Below are 24,490 nucleotides of genomic sequence, written 5' to 3' on the forward strand. Positions count from 1 at the left end.
GGAAGAAGTGGTGGCCTCGAGGAGGTGATGTGCAGGGAGTGGTGGCAGCACGGAATAATGTTAATTATACATACACCTAGAGTCTTTTATAAATACCCAATGCATATTTGTTCTTGGAGGATTTCTGCATGTAAAAGGAGTGGAGGCCTTTTGTTCACTTACTGTTGTGCCTCAGTAAGATGAATGTTGAGATAGAAGAAGGAAAGTGAGTCTGGGAAAGAGAGATTTCACACAGGAAGCAGACAGCCTCACTGTGGGTAGCTAGGATTTCATTCCTATGACATCTCAGTCTGTGGGCAGATACAGTGATGCTTTAGTCTTTATAGGACATGCTCACTGCAGTTGCCACTGCTGAGATGTCCATGAGGTGCCAGCAGTGGGCTGTTTGTTCACTCATTTGTGGTATCTGTAGTTCCCTGGCATTGTTGGAGGAGCTGGGATTCAGCAGCAAACAGGCAAGAGAGAAATCTTTCCCTCTTGGAGTATATTTGTATCCTGATAGACTACAAACTGGCTAAACACGTAAGCATGGCCTGTAGGAGAACGGGTTACATTCCAAGTAGAAAATTAAAGACAAAGAGGACCTCTCCACATGAGTGTGACCCCAAAGAGAGGAGAATGTGACCAAGGAAAAGTGGGAAGTTTCCTGTGGAGGTACCAGACCCAGGGAGACCTTGGACCTCACAGAGCCAAGGTGACCAGTGGGGACAAAGGGTGGAAATGATGACCAGGCCTCCTGTTGGTCATTAGCTATGACACGAGTTTCTAGAACAATCACCACTCTTAAGCCAGTTGCTGATAAAAATCCAAAAAAATAAAAGAGAAAATGAAATCACAATAGAGCAGTCATAAACTGTGTCAGCGTTGGGCTGTTGAGATGGCTCATCCCTTTCCCGGGGGAGGACTTGAGGAGACAGCCCTGCGGGTGTGGTTGTGAGGGGCTGAGGGATGCAAGAGGACTCGGATGCAGTGACTTCAGAAACCAGTAGGCAGAGGCAGTGGTGTCAGGCCATCCGAGGTAGTTTTACTTAGCTAGTCCTAACCCACCATATCCACCCTTGCTTCGTTGACTACCAAATTCTCACCATCCTGCTGTGTCCCCACTTTATCAACAGTTGTGCTAATGGAAACTGGAGGAAGCAGCTCTGCCGCAGGAGCCTTAGAACTCCTTCTTGCCATGCTACGCCTGGCTTTGGATTAGTTTCGGCCTGGAGTTATGAGGCCGTCTTAAAGAGAACCGAGGTTCCTAGCAATAGTGTGTTGGCAGCATGCCGTGTCAAGAAGGCTGCTCCAGCCACTTCCAGTGTGTTTCTGAGTTTCTGACTCCCATGCACTTGGTGTGAGGTGCTGGAGGATGAGGGGCAACTGTTGTCCTGGCCCAGGCTACCCTGCGGTGGAGGGATTTCCCTTTACTCAACATGGACACAGGATTTAGGATTAGGCTGCGGGTATTGATCAAAAGTCCTGTTTTGGGTTTTCAGGATCTAGCTTGTTGGGAACAGTGCTTTCTCAGCAGCCTAAAGCCTTCGGTTAAGTCCTTAGCATAAACTGGACTCAGTGGCACAAGTCTGTAATCCCAAGACTGAGGAGTGGAGGTGGGAAGATTAGAAGTTCAAGGTCATCCTCAGCTACATAGTGAGTTAGAGAAACCAGGAATGTGTGGGAACATGTCTTAGCAACACGCAGATTTTACTTTTGTTTAGCTTTGAACGGACCATGTTTTCTTCTTCATTGAGTTGGATTTTTGTTTGTTTTGTTTTGTTTTCGAGACAGGGTTTCTCTGTGTAGCCTTGACTTTCCTGGACTCGCTTTGCAGATCAGGCTGGCCTTGAACTCACAGTGATCTACCTGCCTCTACCTCCCGAGTGCTGTGATTAAAGGCGTACGCCGCCCGGCTCATTGTGTTGGATTTTATGTGAGTATTCGGAGAAGTTTAAAATGCTCAAGTGCACCATGTGTTTTCTCGTCTGCAGGTCGGAAGGTATCCAGTTTGCATGCCTCTCGAGGTCAGAGGCAGACTGTAGTGTCTGTTCACGACTTACCTGAAAGGGCATTTGCCCCACATCTGGACACCAGGCACCTCCTCTGTGTGTGGGATATTTGGCAGCCTTCAGGGCCCCAGAAGGTTCTGATATGTGAGTCAAAGGTACAGTCAAGAGAAGTCTGTGCTTGCTTCTAGGAGGATGGTATCTGACACTGAGCATGCCATAGAGAGGTGCAAAAAGAGCAGACAGAGGGCATAAGTCATGTCTTGTTTTAGTGCCCTTGGCTCTACATAGGTGACAAAATACATTTGTTCTGACTCTAGAAATTCATACTTTAACAGATCATTTCAGTCGGAAAACCCCAGGATTATCTTGCAGGAGGCTCTCAGTCACATGTAAACTAGCAAATAAACGTAGAGGCGTAATAAAAACATGGCCAAGGTGGTCACAAGGCAAGAATATTTGGATCAGGCTATTTTGGTCCTGATACTTTGAAATGCCTTAATACTTTTGTGACGTCTTTGTTTGTTTGTTTGTTTGTTTATTTCCTTCCCTCCCTCCCTCCCTGCTTTCTTCCTTCCTTTTTTCTCTTCTTTCTTTTTTCCTGAATGAAAGCATGTGATCCAGACTGGCCTTGAACTCTATGCAGCTGAAGAGGACCTTGAACTTCTGATCTCTTGCCTCACTCTTGAGTACAGGGATTATAGAGGCACCTGCTCAGGCTTTGTGCGATTTCTTAAGATTGCTTGCAGTGAGCTCAGAGTCTTCTGTCTTCTACACGACTCTGGTCCTGTTCCTCAGAAGGCCACTGGCCACCTTCCTTTCTGTATTTACTTCATATTTTATTGGGAAGTACTATGTCTTTATGTTCATTTGCCCACCCAAACCATCAATTTCTTCCAAATACATGAAGAATCCCTTTTCAGGTGCCAATTTTAGAATCTTGAAAGTGAGTAAGTTTGCAGTAAAAGCTATAAATGAAGTGGACTTACCGCATTGGAGGTCCAGACTGACTTTCACACGAACTCTGGTGCCCCATATTTGACCACATCCCCTGGATGGGGAGGCCTGGTGGTACTCAGAGGAAGCATAGCAGGCTACCAAGAAGAGACTTGATACTCTATGAGCATATACAGGGGGAGGAGGTCCCCTCAGTCACAGTCATAGGGGAGGGGAGTATGGGGAAAGCGGGAGGGAGGGAGGAATGGGAGGATACAAGGGATGGGATAACAATTTAGATGAAATATGAATAAATTAATAAAATATTAAAAAAAGAATTTATAACAATTAAAAAATAAGTTGTCTGAATGGAAAGGGTCATGATGCATGTTTCATGTCCTGGATGCCTTATTGTGATCATCTTCCTATAGACTGGAGTTCTTATCCTACTGTCCATGTGAAAAAAAACCATAATTGGGTGATTGATTTTATTTATATGTACAAATCTGCACTAACCACATCCTGTGGGGACCTTTATCTGTGTCAGATACCATACTTAGTGAATTAATTTTTTGTGAATGTGGCTGTCGTGTTTTTTAGCCAATTAACTTTCCGTGATTTTCTTTTCAGGTCACATGTTGCTGCTTTAGCCCTTTAAAAGCATTTCTGCTGTTTGCGGGAACGGTGCATGGATCTGTGGTCGTGTGGGACTTACGGGAAGACTCCAGGATACACCAGTATGTGAGGCTGAGCAATTGTCTCTGGGCCTTCAGGACCCCAACATTTTCCACTGGTTAGTATTGTCTGTCTGTCCTCGGGAAAAGCCTGGGCAGATGTAAGCACTGAAGGTTTAACTTTGTGTTTTTATTCATTCAGATTATCCAGAGAATGAGGTATGACTCTGGACAAAAGAGGCGTCTGGTAAACAGAGAACCCCAAATCCAGTCAAGTAATCCCCATTAAGTGGCCAGCAGTGTTTGAGTATTCCTTCATGTTAAATGTGTACACTCAAAAAATCCCTAGCAAAACACATTTTAGATTGGGTATGATTTTGAAGACCAGACTTGGGGCCTAGGCAGGTGGGGCACCACTGAGCTGCACTCCTAAGTGGCCAAGGCGGAGGAGTGTGTGTGCACTTGGAGTGATGAGGAAGAGTCACCTCATACCACTTAATACCACGCCCCCAGAGCGAAAGTGAGCATTTCCTGTGGCTGGAAGATGACTCAGTGGGTAAAGTGTTTGCTGTGCAAAGGTGAAAGCTGAGTTCAGATCCCCAGCAGCCACACCCTCTTTGACTGGGTGTGTTGTGACATTTGTGCTCTGATTGGGCCATCAGAAGGACTCACTGGCTAGCTAGTCTGACCAGTTGGCAAGCGTTTCTTAACCTGTGTGTAGTAACCACTTTCGGGGCTCAACTGACCTTTCACAGGGGTTGCATATCAGATATCCTGAATATCAGATAGTTACATTATGAATCATAACAGTAGCAAATCCCAGTTAAGAAGTAGCAATGAAAGTAAATTTATGGTCCACAACATGAGAAAGCGTATTAAAGGGTTGAAGCATTAGGAAGGTTGAGGACCACTGCTCTACATCCAGTCCTTGTCTCAGAGAGAGAGAGAGAGAGAGAGAGAGAGAGAGAGAGAGAGAGAGAGAGAGAAACCGACGGACAGACAGGCAGACATGGAGGAAGGGGGGAGAGAGGAGAGAGAGAATGATCAAGGAAGACACCTGATGTGACCTCTGGTCTCTGCAAGTAACATATCTGCATGTGTACCTACTCAGACATGTAGAAACACATAACACATACACACACACACACACACAAAGAGCAAGCATTTCCTACCTATAGAATGTCCTCTACGTGCTTTATGTACATGGCTCATCTGATTCTCATATGAGCCGTCCATCCGTGTTTATCAGACAGGTGCAGTGTTTGTCTGAGCCCCAGTGACTGCACAGGCAGGCCCTGCGCACAGAGCCATCTGGACCAGTGCTGGGCTTCGGCCCCAGCACCTTTGTTGACTGAAGTCCCACTGGCTGAGAGGTCAGGCATAGGCCTTCTCTTACTCACTTTCCCCACAGGCCACTAGTCTGTTTTCTGTCACCAATCTGCTCTGTCTAGACGCTGGAGGACTAGAATTGCCTGTGTCATCTGGGGCTCTTTACTGTTGAGAGTTGCAGAGCCCATTACTCAGCTGTGTGGTGCTCTGCTGCACAGTGCCAACTGTTGCTCTGTACCTCAGCAGCACTGATGCTATCGGGTTCTGTTATCTAGTAAGCATCTCCTTTTCACTCCCAACAGCTAATGATCCTCGGGCTATCTTGATGTGCTTATTCATCAGCTAAACATTCTTGTTAGTTATGCCTGCTCTAATCTTTGCTCATTTTTATTGTGTTGTTTTCTTTTCTTTTTCTTTCTTTCTTTTTGGTTTTTTGAGACAGAGTTTCTCTGTCTCAGCTCTGGCTGTCCTGGAACTTACTTTGTAGTCCACCTTGGCCTCGAACTCACAGAAATTCATCTGCCTCTGCCTCTGCCTCTGCCTCCCAAGTACTGGGATTAAAGGTGTGTGCCATTGTGTTGTTTTCTTAAGTTTGCTTATGAATTTGTTTGTTTTGGGGTAGAAGGTCTTATTATGGAGTCCTGGCTGTCTTAGGCTTATACCAGTCCTCTTACCTCAGCCTCTCAGGGTGGTACTGCAGGCGTGGTTCGTGCCTGGCCACGCTTGTTTTAATTTATTGTCATTGTGCTAGGATTGGACCCATGGCGCTGCATATGCCGGGCTAGCATGGTGCAGACTGAGCCCGTCTCCAGCCTATTAGGTTTTGAAGCTTTATATGTTCTGGGTATATTTTACACGTACTTTGTTGTAATCTATATTCTTCTTGTAAAATGATCCTTCAAAGAGATAAATTTTTTGATTTGATGGAACTTGATTTATCAGTATTTTCTCTTATGATCATGCTTTTGGTGTCATGATTAGCAGTTTTTACTTGACTAAAAGTCACAGAGGTTGCATCATTCCCTGTGTTTTCCTGAACTTTTGCCATTTTAGGTTTTACAGTTAGACCAGGTCTGCATGGCGAGAGTCCACAGGTTGGTTGGTTTATTTGTATATAAATCTCCCTTGACGTTCTCATTCTTGATCACCATTCTCACTGCACTCAGAGCTTTTGCTGCACACGTGGCTTTCCTCAGTTTGAGGGTGATGTGTCTCAACATGGATCTCCATGACTCCTGCTCAGGTTCCAAGGATTTTATTGAGTGTTTTTGTATCAATGGTCATGAGGGTCATGGTCTAAATTATTTTTCTCAGTTGAATCTTTGTGTGGTTTAGGTGTCAAGGTGACTGTGGTCTCATAGCATGAGTTTGGTGATGTTCCTTCTGTTTCTATTCTGTGGGGTAGTGAAGGATTAGCTCTTCTCTGAAAGTCTGGTAGGATTCTGGGCTAGAACCATCTGGCCCTGGGCTGCTGCTGCTGCTGCTGTTGTTGGGAGACTTTTAATGACTGCTTCTATTTCCTTAGGGGTTATATGTCTGTTTAGATTGCTAACTTGATCTTGATTTAACTTTGGTAAGTGGAATCTATCAAGAAAATTGTCCACTTCATTTAGATTTTCTAGTTTTGTGGTGTATAGGCTTTTGAAGTAAGGCCTAATGATTCTTTGGATTTCTTCAGTGTCTGTTGTTATGTCCCCCTTTTTTCATTTCTGATTTTGTTGATTTGGATAGTGTCGCTCTGCCTTTTAGTTAGTTTGGCCAAGGGTGTGTCTATATTGTTGACTTTTCTCAAAGAACCAGCTCTTGGTTTCATTGATTCTTTGTATTATTCCTTTTGTTTCTAATGTATTGATTCCCACCGTGTGTTTGTTTTATGCCATCTACTTCTCTTTGGTGTGTTTTCTTTTTCTTCTTCTTTTTTTCCCCTAGAGCTTTCACATATGCTGTTAAGTTGCTAGAATGACACTTCTCCAATTTCTTTATGAAGGCTCCTTGTGCTATGAACTTTCCTCTCAGCACAGCTTTCATTGTGTCCCATAAGTTTTGCTATGTTGTATCTTCAGTTTCATTGAATTCTAGGGAGTCGTTAGTTTATTTCCTTCCTACCCCAGTGGTCATTGAGTAAGGCATTGTTCAGTTTCCATGAGTTTGTAGGCTTTCTGTTGTTTCTCTTATTATTGAAATCCAGCTTTAATCCATGGTGTTCTGATAAGACACAAGGGATTATTTCAGTCTTCTTGTATGTGTTGAGGCTTATTTTGTGACCAAGTATATGATCAGCTTTTGGATAAGGTTTTGTGAAGTGCTGAGAAGGTATTATCTTTTATGTTTGGGTGAAAAGTTCTATAGATATTTGTTATGTCCATTTGATTAATAACATTGCTTTCTTTCATTATTTTTCCATTTAGCTTCTGTCTTGATGTTCTGTATATTGGTGAGAGTTGGATGTTGAAGTACCCCACTATTAATGTGTCATGTTCAATGTATGATTTAAGCTTTAGTAATATTTATGAATGTGTGTGCCCTTGCATTTGGAGCATAGATGTCCAGAACTGAAATGTCATCTTGGTGGTTTTTTTCCTTTATGAGTATGTAGTGTTCTTCTCCTTCTTTTTTTTTTTTATTAATTTTGGTTGAAAGTCTATCTTATTAGATATTAGAATGGTTATTCCTGCTTGTTTCTTGCATCCGTTTGCTTGGAAAACCTTTTTCCAGCCCTTTACTCTTAGGTAATGTCTATCTTTGTTGCTGAGGTGTGTTTCTTGTATACAGCAGACTGATGGATCCTGTTTTCACATCCACTCTTTTAGCCTGTGTCTTTTTATCGGGGAGTTGAGCCCATTGATGTTGAAAGATGTTAATGATTGTCGATTCCTCTAATTTTGATAGTTGTGGTGGTAGTGTGCTTCTGGGCATGTCTGTGAGAGCGCATCTCCTTACGGGTTGAGATGAGAAAACTTCACTGCAGGTGAAGTTAGATGGGATCTTGATCTGCATATATGAGAGAAAGGAAACAGTTTGAACATTGCTCTCTCTGCTCCTGACTGCAGATATAGTGTGACGACCATCACAAGCCCCTGCTGGCATGGCTTCCCTGATGTGATGGACTCAATCCTGCAAATGGGTGCCATGTTAACCCTTTCTTTCTTCAGTTACTTTTGTCAGGTATTTTGTCGAGGCAGCATATAAAGCCACCAAGTCAACTGAGGAACTTGATTCTTGGGTTGGGTCAGTCAGACCTGCTGCTGCCTCACACCTTCCGCTGCATTCAGCATGGCATTGCTGTAGGTTTGGGTGCAGTGGTTCCTTACAGTGTGACTTGCATTTCCCTTGTGACACGTGGAGCAGACTTGTCTTTCCATATGCTCATGTGCCATCTGTGTGTCTTCTTTGATAAAGCACCTGTTAAGGTCATTGGCCTACTTTAAAATCACTTGTTCTCTGGTGGTTGAGTTTTATATATTTTGATAAAAGCCTTTTATGAGGTAAAGGTTTTGTGATTATTTCTCCTATTCTGTTATTCTTTTAACTAAGGAAGGCTTTTAAATATTTTAAGCCCCTCTCCAATCACTTTTAATTGTTTCCTCTCTCTGTACTATATTTATATGTGTAGTTTACATATAAAAAGAGCAAGCCACCTTTTATTCCTCTATAGCCAATTTTTGTTATATGATTTGAGCTCTAAGTTCTCTTTACTGATGCTATAATAAAATACCCCAAGAAATTCACCTTAAAGAAGAAAGTATTTACTTGGCCTACAGTTCAGGTCATAGTTCATGTAGCAGGGGAGTTGTAGTTTTAGGAACTGGCCACATTGCGCCCACAGTCAGAAGTGAACAATAGATACATGCATGCCACAGCTCAGGGTAATGCCGCTTGCTCAGCCCAGGGAATGGCGCCCACTCACTTTCAGGCTGGACCTTCAATTGATGTAATCAAGACAGTCCCCATAGGGATACCACAGGCCAGCCTGACCTGGATCATCCTCAGTGAGCCTCTCGGGTGATTCTAGATTGTGTTAAAAGTCAACACTGACCATCACATGGCCCAAGGGATACCTTTTAAAAACATGCGTTTTCTAACTGTGAGTCCCTAAACCATACATGATGTTGGAAGGCGACTGGTCTGGCCTCCGCTTCCTTCAGAGGCTTCTGTATGAGGTGACGCAGCACTTGCTATGACTCAGGGTGTCCTGCACTTGATGTCATCTCCGGATGACTGAATATGACGTGTGCCCATTGTTGAGGGAGCAATGACAAGAACGTCTGCTTGTGTTCAGTACAGGACAGTCATTGTTCCAAGTGTTTCCACGGCACCTGAGTGCACAGATGAGTGCAGAGGGCCGACTGAACACAAGCAAAACGCTCTACAAAAATACTGCCTTTGTTCGCTTTGCCATCTAAACATCAGCAGAAATCCAGAGTGTGGAACTGTGGTGCTTCCGTAAGGAGGACTGGTGCTGACATGTGAATTGCTCCCCATGGCAGCTCTGTGATGTCTCCCTGTTGCGTTGTTCATTAGCTTTTACTAAGATGAATCCAACTCATTTTCTTCAGTCTCTGTGAGGGGTTTGATTCCAGGTGGGGTGTGCTTGTTGTTTAAGTACGTTTCCCAAAGCAGTGTGCAGAGATTTCCTTCTCTTAGACTGACTGTCTTCGGCTTTGTGCTTTTCTCAGGGATGGGGTGGGGTGGGGGGCGGGTGGGGGGCGACTCACACCTGAGAGTGCTTTCATTTCTTTAACTTCTCCCCACTGTAGCTGCATACAGAATTTGAATTTGGTTCCCAGACATTGCGCAGGCAGCCATTTGTGGGTGGCCATACCTCTCCTAGTAGGGGCTTCGCCTCTTGAAGGCAGCCTAGTCTCATGCTCTGGCTGGTCCTGCTGCGTTCCCAGACTGCTGTTCTTCTCCCGCGTCAGTTGCCCACGCGCAGCGCTTCCCTCAGGCCCTCTTATGTACGCGCCTCTTTTTCCAGCCTTTTTGGAGGATTCTGGCCTAAGAATCAGGTTGTCTCTTTCTGGAGTGGCTGCTTGAGCTTCTTGTCTTCACAGTGCTCTTGCTCAGAGTGTCTCTGCCCCCTCCCTAGGCCTGGGCATCGATTTCCTCAGTGATGAAAGAGCTTTTAACGGCACAGACTTTAGGGTTCATTTCTTCTTTTTCCTGTAACAAGTGTTTTGTAGTTTCTGTTTGCTAGAGATGCTGAAAATTCTGGTTGTGGATCTTGATGGGTGGCCTGTGTGAGCCTGTGACTTTAGGAGAGACTCAGGCCTTTCAACCTAGAAGCATCCCCATCTCTCTCCACATATAATGCTGATTTCACTGCTACGATGTGTCACTTACAGTGAGTGCTGTGGTTCTTTAATCTCTAGATGGAACCCTCACGTCAGTGAACCACCGAAGTCCTCTGCAAGCCATAGAGCCAGTTGCCACATCTGCCTTCAAAAAACAGAGCTTTGTGCTTTCACCTTTTTCTACTCAAGAAGGTACAAGATCCCTTAAAATCCTTGACGCGGCAGCTATACAAAGCTTTATCCTTATTAAAGCCACTTTCTTTCATTTTGTTTCTGCTTTCATTAGAAATGGCAGGCTTGTCATTTCACATCGCTTCCCTGGACGAGAGTGGCATCCTCAATGTATGGGTGAGTAGGAAGTGTGGGGCCATACACAGGGGTGAGTGGAAGCCTGGGAGGAAGTGTGGGGCCATACACAGGGGTGAGTGGAAGCCTGGGAGGAAGTGTGGGGCCATACACAGGGGTGAGTGGAAGCCTGGGAGGAAGTGTGGGGCCATACACAGGGCCGAGTGGAAGCCCTGGGAGGAAGTGTGGGGCCATACACAGGGCCGAGTGGAAGCCTGGGAGGAAGTGTGGGGCCATACACAGGGGTGAGTGGAAGCCTGGGAGGAAGTGTGGGGCCACACACAGGGCCGAGTGGAAGCCTGGGAGGAAGTGTGGGGCCATACACAGGGGTGAGTGGAAGCCTGGGAGGAAGTGTGGGGCCATACACAGGGGTGAGTGGAAGCCTGGGAGGAAGTGTGGGGCCATACACAGGGGTGAGTGGAAGCCTGGGAGGAAGTGTGGGGCCATACACAGGGGTGAGTGGAAGCCTGGGAGGAAGTGTGGGGCCATACACAGGGGTGAGTGGAAGCCCAGGGAGGAGAATGGCACCTGGCCTGGGGAATGGGTCAGGGACAGAACAGAATGACAAGACAGGAAGCCCCTCTGTCCTGTGACGGGGTGTGGCGTTCCCGGCTCTTGGCCGTTGGGATCATAGACATCAGTGCTAGAGGCGATGTGAGGACTTGTTCAGGGAAGAGAATACTAGGATAAAATAATGAATAAGTTTAAGTTGCTAGTTCTAAAGCAAATGATCAGGTTTTTTTTTTTTATAAATGAAGCAATTATATTTTTAGGATCTAATATAGCATGTTATTTTATTAGAGCTATGCTTTACTTAGATTGGTTAATAGTTACAGTGTTCATTTTTTAATGTTCTGTTTTTAGGTGGTTGTTGAATTACCAAAAGCAGATATCTCAGGTTCAATGAGTGATTTAGGTAACTATTGAAGTAAAAATTAATATTAATTATTGTTTGCTAAAATGAATAGAGATTAAAGAAACCAATACCTGCTTTTAAAAATAAGTAATTAGCAACCTGAAAAATGGCCATCAGAGCTGTACATTGTATGCCGTATCAGCTACTGGGAGGCTATCTCATTAGCTTGAGTGATGCAGGTCTAATTGCATGTTTCTTTCTGTGGGTGTGTAAGTTCTGTGCAAAGCTGGCATCCATTCTGCCCTGTGGCATACCGTAAGGCGACTGTCGTCTTTTTTCTGCATATACTTCATGTCTCCCTGTCAGGAGTCCTTCATCTGGGCCTTTTCTGCTGTGGTTTTGGATTAACCCAGTGCACATGCATGTGCTGAGTGTGGCTCTCCTCAGGCCACTTGGAATGGGAGGTAGCACAGTCGGCTAAAGTGTCCCATGTAGAGCAGACACTAGGTCCCCGGTGGTTTTCTGTTTTCAGTGCCACTTGCTTTAACTTCAGTTCCCAGAGGCCTCAGACAATTGAGTCCCATTGGATCCTGTAGTTTAGTTTTTCTGCATCTTAAACTCAATTTTTTTTACCCTGAATTCCATGTGCTAATTCTCTTATGACAAAGTCTCCTGTCATCTTATTTGTGTCAAGGGCATAGCCCCAGATAGATCTTGGAAAAAAAAAAGCTGAGATTGACCCTGACTTACTCCAGGTCCTCAGATTCAGAAGAGGGCTCTTCAGCAAGCAAGTGCTGATCGCTTTGTGTTGACGAGCTGTTCAGATCAGCTTTACTGTGGCTGTGGTTGAGAGCTGTGTGTCTCTGTGACACCACAATGTGTGGTGGCGCAGTCACTCGCAGTTGCCCTTCCTAGCAGTGACTGCACTATATCCCTGCACACTTTCTACCAGCTGCCCCCGAGGGTCTCGCTCGGTGCTACCTGGCCTGGGATTTGGCTTTCAACATGCAGAGTCTCTGGTTCTTCCCTCCGCAGTAGTGTGCACAAGGGAGGCGCACACGAGGACAGATTTAACAGACACGATATGCCATGGCAGGATCCAAACTGAGGAGAGAAAGGAGGGAATGGAAACTGACGTCAGGCCTGGGAGCTGAGTCACATGATGAGCAGGTGAAGAAAATCTGAGGCTGGATCATCAGTTCAGGACACCGGTGGCCCTTCAGCAAACCCTGGAGGGTTCCCCGTGACGGCGGCGTGGCAGGCGCCGTGGGCCTTGACAGCACAGGCTTTGGCATTTGAACTGTACTCAAATGTGATGCCCATTGTCCTCTCCAGTCTGAGAGCGTGTGGGCATCGGGGTCCTGGCTCCGTAGGTTTATGATAACGACCTGCAGATTCTTGACTCCTCGTTAGCCGAGGGACAGGGGCCGCTACCAAATCCAGAGGGAATCCTGCCTGTCGTTTCCTTTTTCACATTCCTTGTGTTGTAGATACTTAAATAAGGAAGAGCAAATGCAGACAGCTGTGGGGGAGATTTTGGCTTAGCTTGCATCACCATCTGTGTGTGTTTCTGGTCTGTCCGATTCTAGGTCTGATCCCTGGAGGGAGGATCAAGTTGGTGCACAGTACTGTGATCCAGCTGGGCAACAGGTGAGGCTCCACCTGGGTCAAACACGTCCCTCATCCCAGGAGAGACGCTGTTTCCTGCTAAGTGCATGTTCTGACTTTGCAATGAGGACACATTTTCTTACATTCAGTTTTTGCTATGGGAATTATTAGTGATAAGCCAATGTAACAAATACAGTTTTTAGATATAGAACTGATATATATTCATAAAATGTTTTTAGCTTATAAGTTAATACTACTTGGCTATTTTTCATCCAGCTTTTTTGGTTGGTTCAGTTTGGTTTTTCAAGACAGGGTTTCGCTATTGTAGCTCTGACTGTCCTGGATTCACTTTGTAGACCAGGCTAGCTTTGAACTCACAGAGATACACCTGCCTCTGCCTCCCGAGTGCAGGGATTACAGGTGTGTGCCACCACACCCGGCTTCAACCAGTTTTAACTTAGACTTAAAAGTTAGTTCAACTGGATCAAATCAAGTTTCTGGAATTGGAAATATCAAAATAAATTTTATTCATAAAATTACATTTCTAAATAGACATAGTACACAGCGATAATCCTTGAATTAGTAGATAAAAGCAGGAGGATAAAGAGTTCAAGGCTATCTTTGACTATACAGTGAGTTCGAGACTAGCCTGGGCTATATATGAATGTCTCAAATAAACAAACAAGCAAACAGAAATACCCCAAAACAAACAAAACTGTATTTCTGCTTTCACTCATAGAACTTAATATGAAATATAGATTCTTAATGAATGTTCCGGTATTAGTAAATGTATATGGTGCAAATTGGTTTGCAAAGACATATATATTTATTCATATGCTCCAGGCTGACTGTTATCCTGTGGGTTACCCTTGACAAATCTTTGATTTTGTATCCTCATGGCCACATAGAATATAATGAATACAAATATGCTTAGAGATTTCAAATCAACTTATTTGACTGAAATGTAATTATGAAAGTGAATTAGTTAAAGTCATCAGATATGTTGTAGAGCCAAACATACATGCTGTCCTGCTAAGCACTGTAGCTTGGTCTAGGGCTAGGACCTCACGTGCTGCCCACAGCTGCAGAGCTCTGCAGACCCTCCCTATGCTAGGACCTCACATGCTGCCCACAGCTGCAGAGCTCTGCAGACCCTCCCTATGCTAGGACCTCACGTGCTGCCCACAGCTGCAGAGCTCTGCAGACCCTCCTGACGCTAGGCTTTCTCACCTCATGCCATTCATTGCTTTCATTTCCAACTGTAATTTCCTCCAGGACTTTACTGTACACTCTTCAGAGTGAAATAGCTAATGTCTCTGATACCATATTTCCTCTCAAAATTCATAGCTGTACTTTTCAAAGATCTGTGGGAAAGGATGAGTAAAAGCAGACTGGATGATGATGCAGGACCTAACTCAGTAGTCTCCCCTACCTTGGGGAAATTGGGGTGGCCACCCAGACTGACACACAAGGTCTTTTTCCTTTTCCTGCCAGTTGTGGACAATGGATATCTTGGGAAGATGTCACCCTGGGTGGAGTAGCCATCTTGCCCTCAGTGATCCCAATAAGCATGCCGGTGAAGGAGAACGTTCCCTGTCTGCGCAGTGATGAGTGATGTCTTGTTACCATGAGCATGTAGGAGCTTGAGGGTGGGGATCGGTTGTGTCCCGAGTGGAAGTGGCGTGTGGTGGTTGAGTAAGAGCGGCCACATAGGCTCATATACTTGGATGAGTGGAACTGTTTGAGAAAGGTTTGCAGCTGTGGCCTTGTTGGAGAAAGTATGTCACTGGGTGGGTTCTGAGATTCCAAAAGCCCGTGCAGGCCCCGGGGCTTTGTCTCTCCCTGATGGCTATGGATCAGGATGCAAAGGTCTCAGCTCTGCTCCAGCGCCACGCCTGTCCGCTTCCTGCCATGACAATCATGCACCGGTCCTTTCAAACTGTAAGCCAGCCTCCAGTCAAAAGTTTCCTTTTGTGAGAGTTGCCTTGGTCATGATTTCCCTTCACGGCCGTAGAACAGTGACTAAAACATGATAACTGGGATAGATGTTTGAAAGATAAAAGTTTGGCAAAGGAGCCTGTCATGGTTCTAAGGCAAAAGATACTCATACTTAGAGATGTCTGAAAGTCTGATGTTGAGAAAGATAGAATGAGTTGGTGGCTGACCTTAACATGTTTGTTTCTGTGGTGACCGGACCTTACTGTGAAGAAGTTGAATGTCATTTTTTAGGATCCTGAACTTGGAAAAGTATGAGTTTGGGATACAGGAAGGAGCCTGGGCCCACGGGGGCCACTCGGGAGTCCAGCATGGCCCCCTGTGTGAAACACGTGGGAGCTGAAGAGGACAGCTGGAAATGTGGCGGTCAGCCACGTTATGGAAATGTGGTGGTCAGCCACGTTATGGAAATGTGGTGGTCAGCCACGTTATGGAAATGTGGCGGTCAGCCACGTAATTAGGCCTTTACCCTGGGCCTGGGCTCAGGCCTGTGCAGTCGTGGATGCAATGGCCTCGCCCAAGTGGCAGACCTAAAACTAAGACCCCTGCACAGGGTTCCAGAATTCACTGCCCCTTTAATGTGATGACATTTAGAAAGTTTCACCCCTAGTTGATAGAAAATGGGTACTTGGAAGAACTTGAAACCTCAAGCTGGAGGTGGGATGTGAACATCAGAGCCCCAGGGACCGTGAGGCCTGAGGACAGCTGCCTTGTGGGAAGCTGGGACCATCTGCGAAAGATCACAAACATGGCAGGATCTGGAAGCATGGGCAGACCGTGCACCATGGAGTAGACCTAGGGTCAGTCCTCACAGCACCGTGGAGCAGAACTAGGGTCAGTCCTCACAGCACCGTGGAGCAGAACTAGGGTCAGTCCTCACAGCACCGTGGAGTAGACCTAGGGTCAGTCCTCACAGCACCGTGGAGTAGACCTAGGGTCAGTCCTCACAGCACTGTGGAGTAGACCTAGGGACCTAGGGTCAGTCCTCACAGCACTGTGGAGTAGACCTAGGGTCAGTCCTCACAGCACCGTGGAGCAGAACTAGGGTCAGTCCTCACAGCACCGTGGAGCAGAACTAGGGTCAGTCCTCACAGCACTGTGGAGTAGACCTAGGGTCAGTCCTCACAGCACCGTGGAGTAGACCTAGGGTCAGTCCTCACAGCACCGTGGAGTAGACCTAGGGTCAGTCCTCACAGCACCGTGGAGTAGACCTAGGGTCAGTCCTCACAGCACCGTGGAGTAGACCTAGGGTCAGTCCTCACAGCACTGTGGAGTAGACCTAGGGTCAGTCCTCACAGCACTGTGGAGCAGAACTAGGGTCAGTCCTCACAGCACCGTGGAGCAGAACTAGGGTCAGTCCTCACAGCACCGTGGAGCAGAACTAGGGTCAGTCCTCACAGCACTGTGGAGTAGACCTAGGGTCAGTCCTCACAGCACTGTGGAGTAGACCTAGGGTCAGTCCTCACAGCACTGTGGAGTAGACCTAGGGTCAGTCCTCACAGCACTGTGGAGTAGACCTAGGGTCAGTCCTCACAGCACTGTGGAGTAGACCTAGGGTCAGTCCTCACAGCACTGTGGAGTAGACCTAGGGTCAGTCCTCACAGCACTGTGGAGTAGACCTAGGACCAGTCTGCACACTGAGAACGGTTGTCACAGTGGGGCTCATCGGGCTGCTGCTGACTCTTTTCTCTCCACATCGGACTTGTCGGCAGTGGTACAAGTCAACAACCAGTGAGTGGTCGGATAGTAGAGCCAGCTTAGCTGATAAAAGGCTCAGCAGGCAGGCACACTGACGGGTCTGCAGAGATGATCAAGCATACCACAGCAGAAGAAACAGGAAGCAGAACGGCTGAAACCATGGAGGAAGTGTGACGTGGCCAGCGCTGAGTGAGAGTACGCCACTGTCACCATCCAGGTTGTGCAGAAGGCACGTGTTGATCTCTGCTGTTTATTTTTCAGCCTTTGCCGTAAAGACAGCGAGTTCTGGGGGTCCACACAGACTCTAAGTGTCAGATTCCTGCCGTCGGACCCTAACCACTTTGTGGTTGGCACTGACATGGTTAGTAATGTTTGACACTTCATGATTTCCACCTCACTTCAGAACAACACTGTTTGCTCTGGTTATGTGTAATGTCTGAATTGCTTCCTGAGAACTGTTTGCCTGTTTGTTTGTCTAATACCTTTCTCTGGCCATTCTTGGTGTTCTTTTAATAACTAGGGACTTATAAGCCACAGTAGCAGACAAGATTGGAGAGTCTCTCCCAAGGTGTTCAAGCCTCAGCAGCGTGGTGTCAGACCAATAAAAGTTAACGTGATTGATTTTTCACCATTTGAAGAAACACTATTCTTGGTAAGAAAGTCACTTTTCAGTGGTATTATTTGCCTGTTAGGGCAAAATAACATTGCAATCCAGTGGAAAATTTAGAAAGGTTTGGTCTCTTAATAATCTACGAAGTAATCATTTATTGGGCTTCAGTGATCTAAAAATGAGACATGGTATCTTATTAAAAGAAAACTAAATCAAATTGACTCAGAAATCTAACTCTCTCAAGAAATAATTTGTTGAGTTGCAAGGTACTTAGTATGTAACAGGAAGCTATCTATGGTCAGCCAGCTCTCATGGCAACTAATCTAGTCCCACAAAACAGTCATTGACCTGGTCACCTCCTCGAGTCCATCCCTCAAGTGCCACATTGCCTGTCAACACTGCTATTTTGAGGACTAAGTCTTTAGCACATGAGTCATTGGGGACAAACTACATTCAGACCATAGCAAGGTTTACTGTCTGAGTGGCTAAGTGTGCAAGCCCAGAATATACAGAGCTTTTAGTGCCTCATGTAGAAGCCAGTTTTCTGTACTCAAGACTCTGTGTCTGGGTCAGAAGGTGCACACCCAGACATGTGATCAGAGAAGACTGGTCAGTTCTTGTCCCTCTTTCCTGCATGATTGTGTTCTTTATATGAAATTGGGGTTTAAAATGTGCCTCTGTTTTATTTTAGAACTTGATTTATCTTCTTACATTCTAGTTGAATGTATATTTGTATCACTTTGGAATTTTATACAAGTCTATCTTTTTAATATAGAGAAGGATTAAAGAGTAAAGAAGAATTAATCTCTGTATAGAATAATAATTTGGTCTTTTACCAAACCACTTAAGTTTTATTTTGTGAAAATTTCATACTGTCGGTACAAATAAAACTGTTTTTAAAGGTGACATTTCACTTGTGGCGCCAACCCCTAGCACCTTGTGCTGCAGTCATTGGCACTCAAACTCTTAAACACTCTCTGTGATGGCTGGTGTCGGTTTCCAGGGGGAGTGCTCACTCGTTATTTGTAGGGCGAGGTTTAATGATATGTCTTTATGTTCAGAAAACAAAAGCAGGCCAAAATGTTATTGTACAGGCAAGGAAAGCTAATACTTTGAAAAAATTTCCTGGGTATTGAGACTTAGTTTAAAAAGAAAGAAAAAGAATAGAGTTTCCATACCCCAATTGCAGGCTGGCTGTTCAGATGGAAGCATCAGGCTGCACAAAGTGACATCTGAGAGGCCTGTCATACAGTGGGAGAACAGCACCAGCAGCCGATCTGTTATTAGCTTGCAGTGGTCCCCGACAAGGCCTGCTGTGTTCTTGGTCCAGGATGATGCATCCAGGATCTATATCTGGGACCTTCTTGAGAATGACCTGGGACCTGTGGTCCAGCAGCCCATCTCTCCAGATAGGTGAGTACAGGGCCCATCACCCTTATCTCTTGTTTCTTAAATCACAAGTTTAAGTTTAAATTTAACAGTACATTTATATGATATACTCAAAAAAGTGTTTTAAGGGTAAAAATGCTTTTTAGTTAGCCAAATAGAAAGATACTCAGAGCTCCTATATGTCCTCTGACCCCCAGATGTGCACCCCCTCAAGTGTACGCTGCTACAGACGTCCCATACTGACACATCATGGCCATCCTATTGCATTTTACGCTGGTTAATTCTTAGTGTTCATTGGAGCAGCACTGTGACAATCACTTAAAAACCTGCTGTCGCACGTCTACCCTCAGACAGCGGTGTAGTAGCCCGCATCACTGTCACTCTGGAAGAAACAGCCTCTGTGAGTGTCTGACAGGTTCACCTGTGCCTGAGTGATCTACAGCTTTTTCCTTCTGGTTTCTTAGATGACAGGACACAGGAGATGTAAGTCATGGCGTCTGTGTTCTTGTCAGACCCTCAGCTCTCTGCACCTGGGACACCGTTCCTCACGCACCCTTTCCACCTACATGTGAATGGAACTTGCCAATGTGAATTTCAAAACATGTTAATTGTCATTGATACTACTTTGTTTAAAACTTTTTAACATTTATTTACTCATGTATGTACATAATTGTACATGGTGTGGTGCTCATGTGGAGGTGAGAGCTCAGCTGTGTGAGCCAGGCCTGTCCTTCTGCTGTGTAGGATCCAGGAGCAGGATTCAGGCCCTCAGGCATGGTAGCTGATGCCTTCACTGGCTGAGCGTCGTGCTGGCCCATTGCTAATACTTTGACAATTTTTTTCCTTTGTTCCTTTATTTCAAAGTAGCGGTATTTACAAAATACTTCGTGTGGAAGGGCTCGCTCTTGACCCCAGTTTTTCTAGTCATCTATATTTTTTTCTTGGAATTTTATAAATACATTGGGTGAATGTGTGTGCTAGGGCCTTGGCGGGGGGGGGTCTTTATTTTTATTAAAAATAGTTTTTTCATACAATCTATTCTGATTAAAATTTCCCCTCCCCCGTCTCTTTTTCTTCTGACCAACTTCCTGATCCCCCTAAATCATACCCTGTCTTTCTCTCATTAGAATACAAACAGGCAATAATAACAACAACAACAATAATAATAATATATAAGATAAAAAACAAACAAAACAGAAAAGGACAGAACAAACAAATGGAAAGAGCCAAAGAAAAAGTACAAGAAACATATAGATGCTGAGACACAGAAAACTCATAAGACATAATAATATGTAGGAAAAAAGAACAAAGCCCAGAAAAAGCACTGTGAGAAAAACAAAACATAACAAAAAACCAACCTCCAAAAATACCATTGAGTTTGTTTTGTGTTGGCTCTCTGCCTCTGTGTGTTGGGCCTGACTTCAAGTGTGGTTTTTGTACCTGGTCAGACTTCATTGAAGAAAAGTACTCCTTGGGTTGTGAGTGGTTTTCAGCTGAAGATAGCTCCTGGCCCCTCTGTTAGCACTGGAGCCGCATCTGCCTCACACCTGTGCAGGTCCTGCGTACGCGGCCACGTCTCCATGAGTGCATGTGCAGTTCAGTCCTGTGCCCAGACGGCTGTGTTTCCTGGTGTCCTCCATCCCCACTAGTTCTCACACTCTGTCTGCCTCCTCTTCCACAGGCTTTCCTGAGCCCTGAGGAGAGGGATGTGATGGAGACATCCCATTTAGGACTGAATATTCCAAGGTCTCTCACTCCCTGCACATTACCCACTGTGTGTCTCTGTGTGTGTTCCCGTCTGCTGCAGGAGGAAGCTTCTCTGATGATGGCTGAACAGGACACTGATTACGGACAGGAGTTTGTTTTTTCTGTGTTCCTTTGGCCGATTGGTGGTGGTTGGTGTTTCCCTAGGACCCTAGCCTATCCAGTTTCAAGTTCTTGGCCACCTAGGCAGTGTCAGGGACGGGTGCTTTTTCATGGAGTGAGTCCTAATTCCAATCATAGTGGTTGGTTACTCCCACACTTTTTGTGAGTTATGTAAATATCGTCTTCGGCAATCTGGTCAGTTTATGGACAGCAACTAATAGCCATGACAGAAGCCTGGACAATTCGAAAGTTTCCCTGGGCGATCAGAGGCAGCCATCTGTCACTGGAGGTTTCTGTGGGTGATCAGATGTAGCCCCTCGGTCACTGGAGGTTTCTATGGGTGATCAGCTTAGCCATCAGTCACTGGAGGTTTCTCTGGGTGATCAGCTGTAGCCATCAGTCACTGGAGGTTTCTCTGGGTGATCAGCTGTAGCCATCAGTCACTGGAGGTTTCTATGGGTGATCAGCTGTAGCCATCAGTCACTGGAGGTTTCTGTGGGGTGATCAGCTATAGCCATCAGTCACTGGAGGTTTCTATGGGTGATCAGCTGTAGCCATCAGTCACTGGAGGTTTCTGTGGGGTGATCAGCTATAGCCATCAGTCACTGGAGGTTTCTATGGGTGATCAGCTGTAGCCATCAGTCACTGGAGGTTTCTGTGGGGTGATCAGCTGTAGCCCCTCAGTCACTGGAAGTTTCTATGGGTGATCAGCTGTAGCCATCAGTCACTGGAGGTTTCTATGGGTGATCAGCTGTAGCCATCAGTCACTGGAGGTTTCTATGGGTGATCAGCTGTAGCCATCAGTCACTGGACGTTTCTATGGGTGATCAGCTGTAGCCCATCAGTCACTGGAGGTTTCTATGGGTGATCAGCTGTAGCCATCAGTCACTGGAAGTTTCTATGAGTGATCAGCTGTAGCCCGTCAGTTACTGGAAGTTTCTATGGGTGATCAGCTGTAGCCATCAGTCACTGGAAGTTTCTATGGGTGATCAGCTGTAGCCATCAGTCACTGGAAGTTTCTATGGGTGATCAGCTGTAGCCCATCAGTTACTGGAGGTTTCTATGGGTGATCAGCTGTAGCCATCAGTCACTGGAAGTTTCTATGGGTGATCAGCTGTAGCCCATCAGTCACTGGAAGTTTCTATGGGTGATCAGCTGTAGCCATCAGTCACTGGAAGTTTCTATGGGTGATCAGCTGTAGCCCTTCAGTCACTGGAGGTTTCTATGGGTGATCAGCTGTAGCCATCAGTCACTGGAGGTTTCTATGGGTGATCAGCTATAGCCATCAGTCACTGGAGGTTTCTATGGGTGATCAGCTGTCGCCCCTCGGTCACTGGAGGTTTCATTTGGTGTCAGGAGATGCCTTTGTGTGGTGACTGCAGTTTATAGTTCTTTCACACATGTGTATTTTAAGAAGTTTCTACTGTGTGAGTGTGGGGCACGGGGATTTCTCAAATTGCCCTTATTTTTAGTTTTCTCCCCTCCTATCCCCTCCATTACCCATGACCTTTCCTTTCTCTTTTGTTGATCCATTCCACTGAAGTTTAGGACAACTGAGGAAGGAATTACACTGCTTCCCAAAAATAAAGAGGAGTGTAAAAGTGACCAAAAGCAGATTAACAGCTTGATAGGATGTAAGGGATATATTGACATGATCTGGGGGAAAGGATTCATATTTATTTAGTTCTAGTGGTAAGTAAATTGGTATTATTCTAATGAAATATCCATCAAGAGAACGGGCTATGGAGACTGAGGCAGGAGGAGGATCACTAAACTCAGGGCTTAGAGAGCAGCCTGTGCAGCACAGTGGGACTCTGGGAGAAACCAATCAGCCAGGCAGTCAGTCACATCTAAAAAGTCTGCCCGGAGCCCCAGGAGGCCATGGCAGGGGGCTGGGAAGGACCTGGGTTGGGACAAGGTTACCTTGGGATTACACTTCCAAGACTCAGTGGTGGAGGAAGTAAGGGTGGGGTTGGAGACATGTGCTCAGCATGGTAGGGACAGGCATGGAGAGGGCACCCAGGGGGTCAAGAAGACCCAGATCTCTCATTAGAACACACAGTGGGATGGGTGCTGCTCCCAGGAGGATGTTGCTGTGGAGGGCCTGGGGCTCAGGGCAGGCCTCACCTGGATTTGTGTGCTTCGACATTTATTCATCTGTGTTGAGATTTTTGGTGTAAGATACTGTGAAGACCCCACACTGGGGATCACCCCGCTGCCTGTGTCACTGGGAGGGTCCAAGCTGGAGGGCATTGATTCCCAAAGGCCAGGAGAGACATCAGATGGGAGTGTCACCTTCTGTGAGGTGGTGGGAGGCAGCTGCAGCTGTACAGCCTTGGAGCTGCCAGTCAGCAGATCCCTGAGATGCAGAAATTTGTTTCCGACAGACTTTCATATACTTATATTTGTTCTAATATTTTGTTTTAACATTTTTTAGTGTCTCTTCTATTTCACATCTCCCTTGAATATAGATATTTTGAAAGACTCAGGTAACAGAAACTTACACATTGCGTACTGACTTCCCAGTTCATGTTCTCTCTCACCTGTAGGCTTGTGGCCATGACTATCACGGGGGAGCCTGAGAAGACCAGTGGTGGCTTTGCGGCTCTGGTGTTGGCCAGGGCCTCGGGCACAGTCGACATCCAACACCTGAAGAGGCAGTGGAGCACCCCAGGGGCAGATGAGCACAGCAAGCTGCGTCTGCTGCTTCTGAAGTGAAGACTTAGTGTCAGGGGAGTGATGGGCACATAAGACTTGATTACAGGATGGATTACTTGACCCTGTGTTCACCTGCTTTGTGTGCGGAGAGTGTGTATATTCTGTACCTAGTTTGTTTTAGGAGGAGAGTACTTTGGTATTCCCAGGAAATAAATCACTATTTTTAATGTAAACAGTGAACATTTCGTATATACTAAACTTCAAAGGAAATACCAAGTGATGTCCAGAAAGCTTTTCTAAGAGTATTTCTAGTTATTTTTGGAACAATTTAAAAACACTGTCACATTTATTACTGGATTTTAAACAGTCCACCATGAAAAAGTACTTTAATGGACTATTTTCTTAGCCATGCATAAAATGATATACATATATCTAAAGAGAAATTACTCACTTTGGAGATGACCTCCACCAGCCTTCTGTTTTTAAAGTGTTCTTGTACGCCAGCTTTGGTGTCATTGAATGGAACCCACAGAGCTGAGCCTGACACATTTTACCATGTGATGTAGGATGAAAGCCGTCTTCATATAGAAATAATACAACTCAATACATTTTCCTTTAAAAAAAATTGTTATTTATACAGTATTCTGCCTGCATGGACACTTACATGCCAGAAGAGGGTACCAGATCTCGTTACAGATGGTTGTGAGCCACCATGTAGTTACTGAGAATTGAACTCAGGACCTTTGGAAGAGCAGGCAGTGTTCTTAACCTCTGAGCCATCTCTCCAGCTCCCAATACATTTTCTTGAATATGGAGTAACAGGGGGCACATTAGCTCATTCGTGCTGTTGCAAGTTTGTACATACTAGAAGTTGGTTTCTCACAGTTGTACTTTGGCTGTTGTTGGCCTCCAAGGTGACACCACGCAGCATGTCATCACAGACAGCAGGTGCTAGTGTACCCCCTCCCTCTCCAGCAGCAGCACAGTTCCATTCATGATCGGTTGTCCTCCTAGAAGCACGTGTTCAAGGCCACACGTGTCAGACCACACGGGATGACAGTCCGAGGGTGAGTTCATGGGAGAACTCCCACGTAGGGAATGCAGGCAGCATATGTGAAGCTCTACACATTCCAAGCCTGAACTAGAGTGTCTTCATCCTGGGAGGCAGCTGGAAAATCTGCTGCCGCATCTGATCCCTTGGGGAAACGCCCTTACTCCCAGCACAGCATGCTCCGACTTTCTCTTTC

At 45.7% G+C, this 24,490-nt stretch overlaps 1 protein-coding gene across 1 annotated transcript in view; it reads left to right on the forward strand.

Moving 5' to 3' along the window:
* DYNC2I1 (dynein 2 intermediate chain 1) overlaps positions 1 to 23,469 on the forward strand; it is a 53,620-nt gene extending 30,151 nt beyond the window's left edge. The window contains exons 13-22 of the mRNA XM_084792794.1: positions 1,974 to 2,146; positions 3,555 to 3,717; positions 10,297 to 10,410; positions 10,505 to 10,566; positions 11,428 to 11,479; positions 13,009 to 13,069; positions 16,982 to 17,081; positions 17,241 to 17,372; positions 18,520 to 18,743; positions 23,135 to 23,469. Of these exons, the coding sequence (XP_084648920.1) occupies positions 1,974 to 2,146; positions 3,555 to 3,717; positions 10,297 to 10,410; positions 10,505 to 10,566; positions 11,428 to 11,479; positions 13,009 to 13,069; positions 16,982 to 17,081; positions 17,241 to 17,372; positions 18,520 to 18,743; positions 23,135 to 23,303 (1,250 nt within the window). The 3' untranslated portion in view covers positions 23,304 to 23,469. The remainder of the gene's footprint in view (positions 1 to 1,973; positions 2,147 to 3,554; positions 3,718 to 10,296; positions 10,411 to 10,504; positions 10,567 to 11,427; positions 11,480 to 13,008; positions 13,070 to 16,981; positions 17,082 to 17,240; positions 17,373 to 18,519; positions 18,744 to 23,134) is intronic.
* The last annotated feature ends 1,021 nt before the right edge of the window (positions 23,470 to 24,490 follow it).

The sequence above is a fragment of the Acomys minous genome (assembly GCF_964271855.1).
Source record: "Acomys minous genome assembly, chromosome: 8".
Taxonomy (NCBI): Eukaryota; Metazoa; Chordata; class Mammalia; order Rodentia; family Muridae; genus Acomys; species Acomys minous.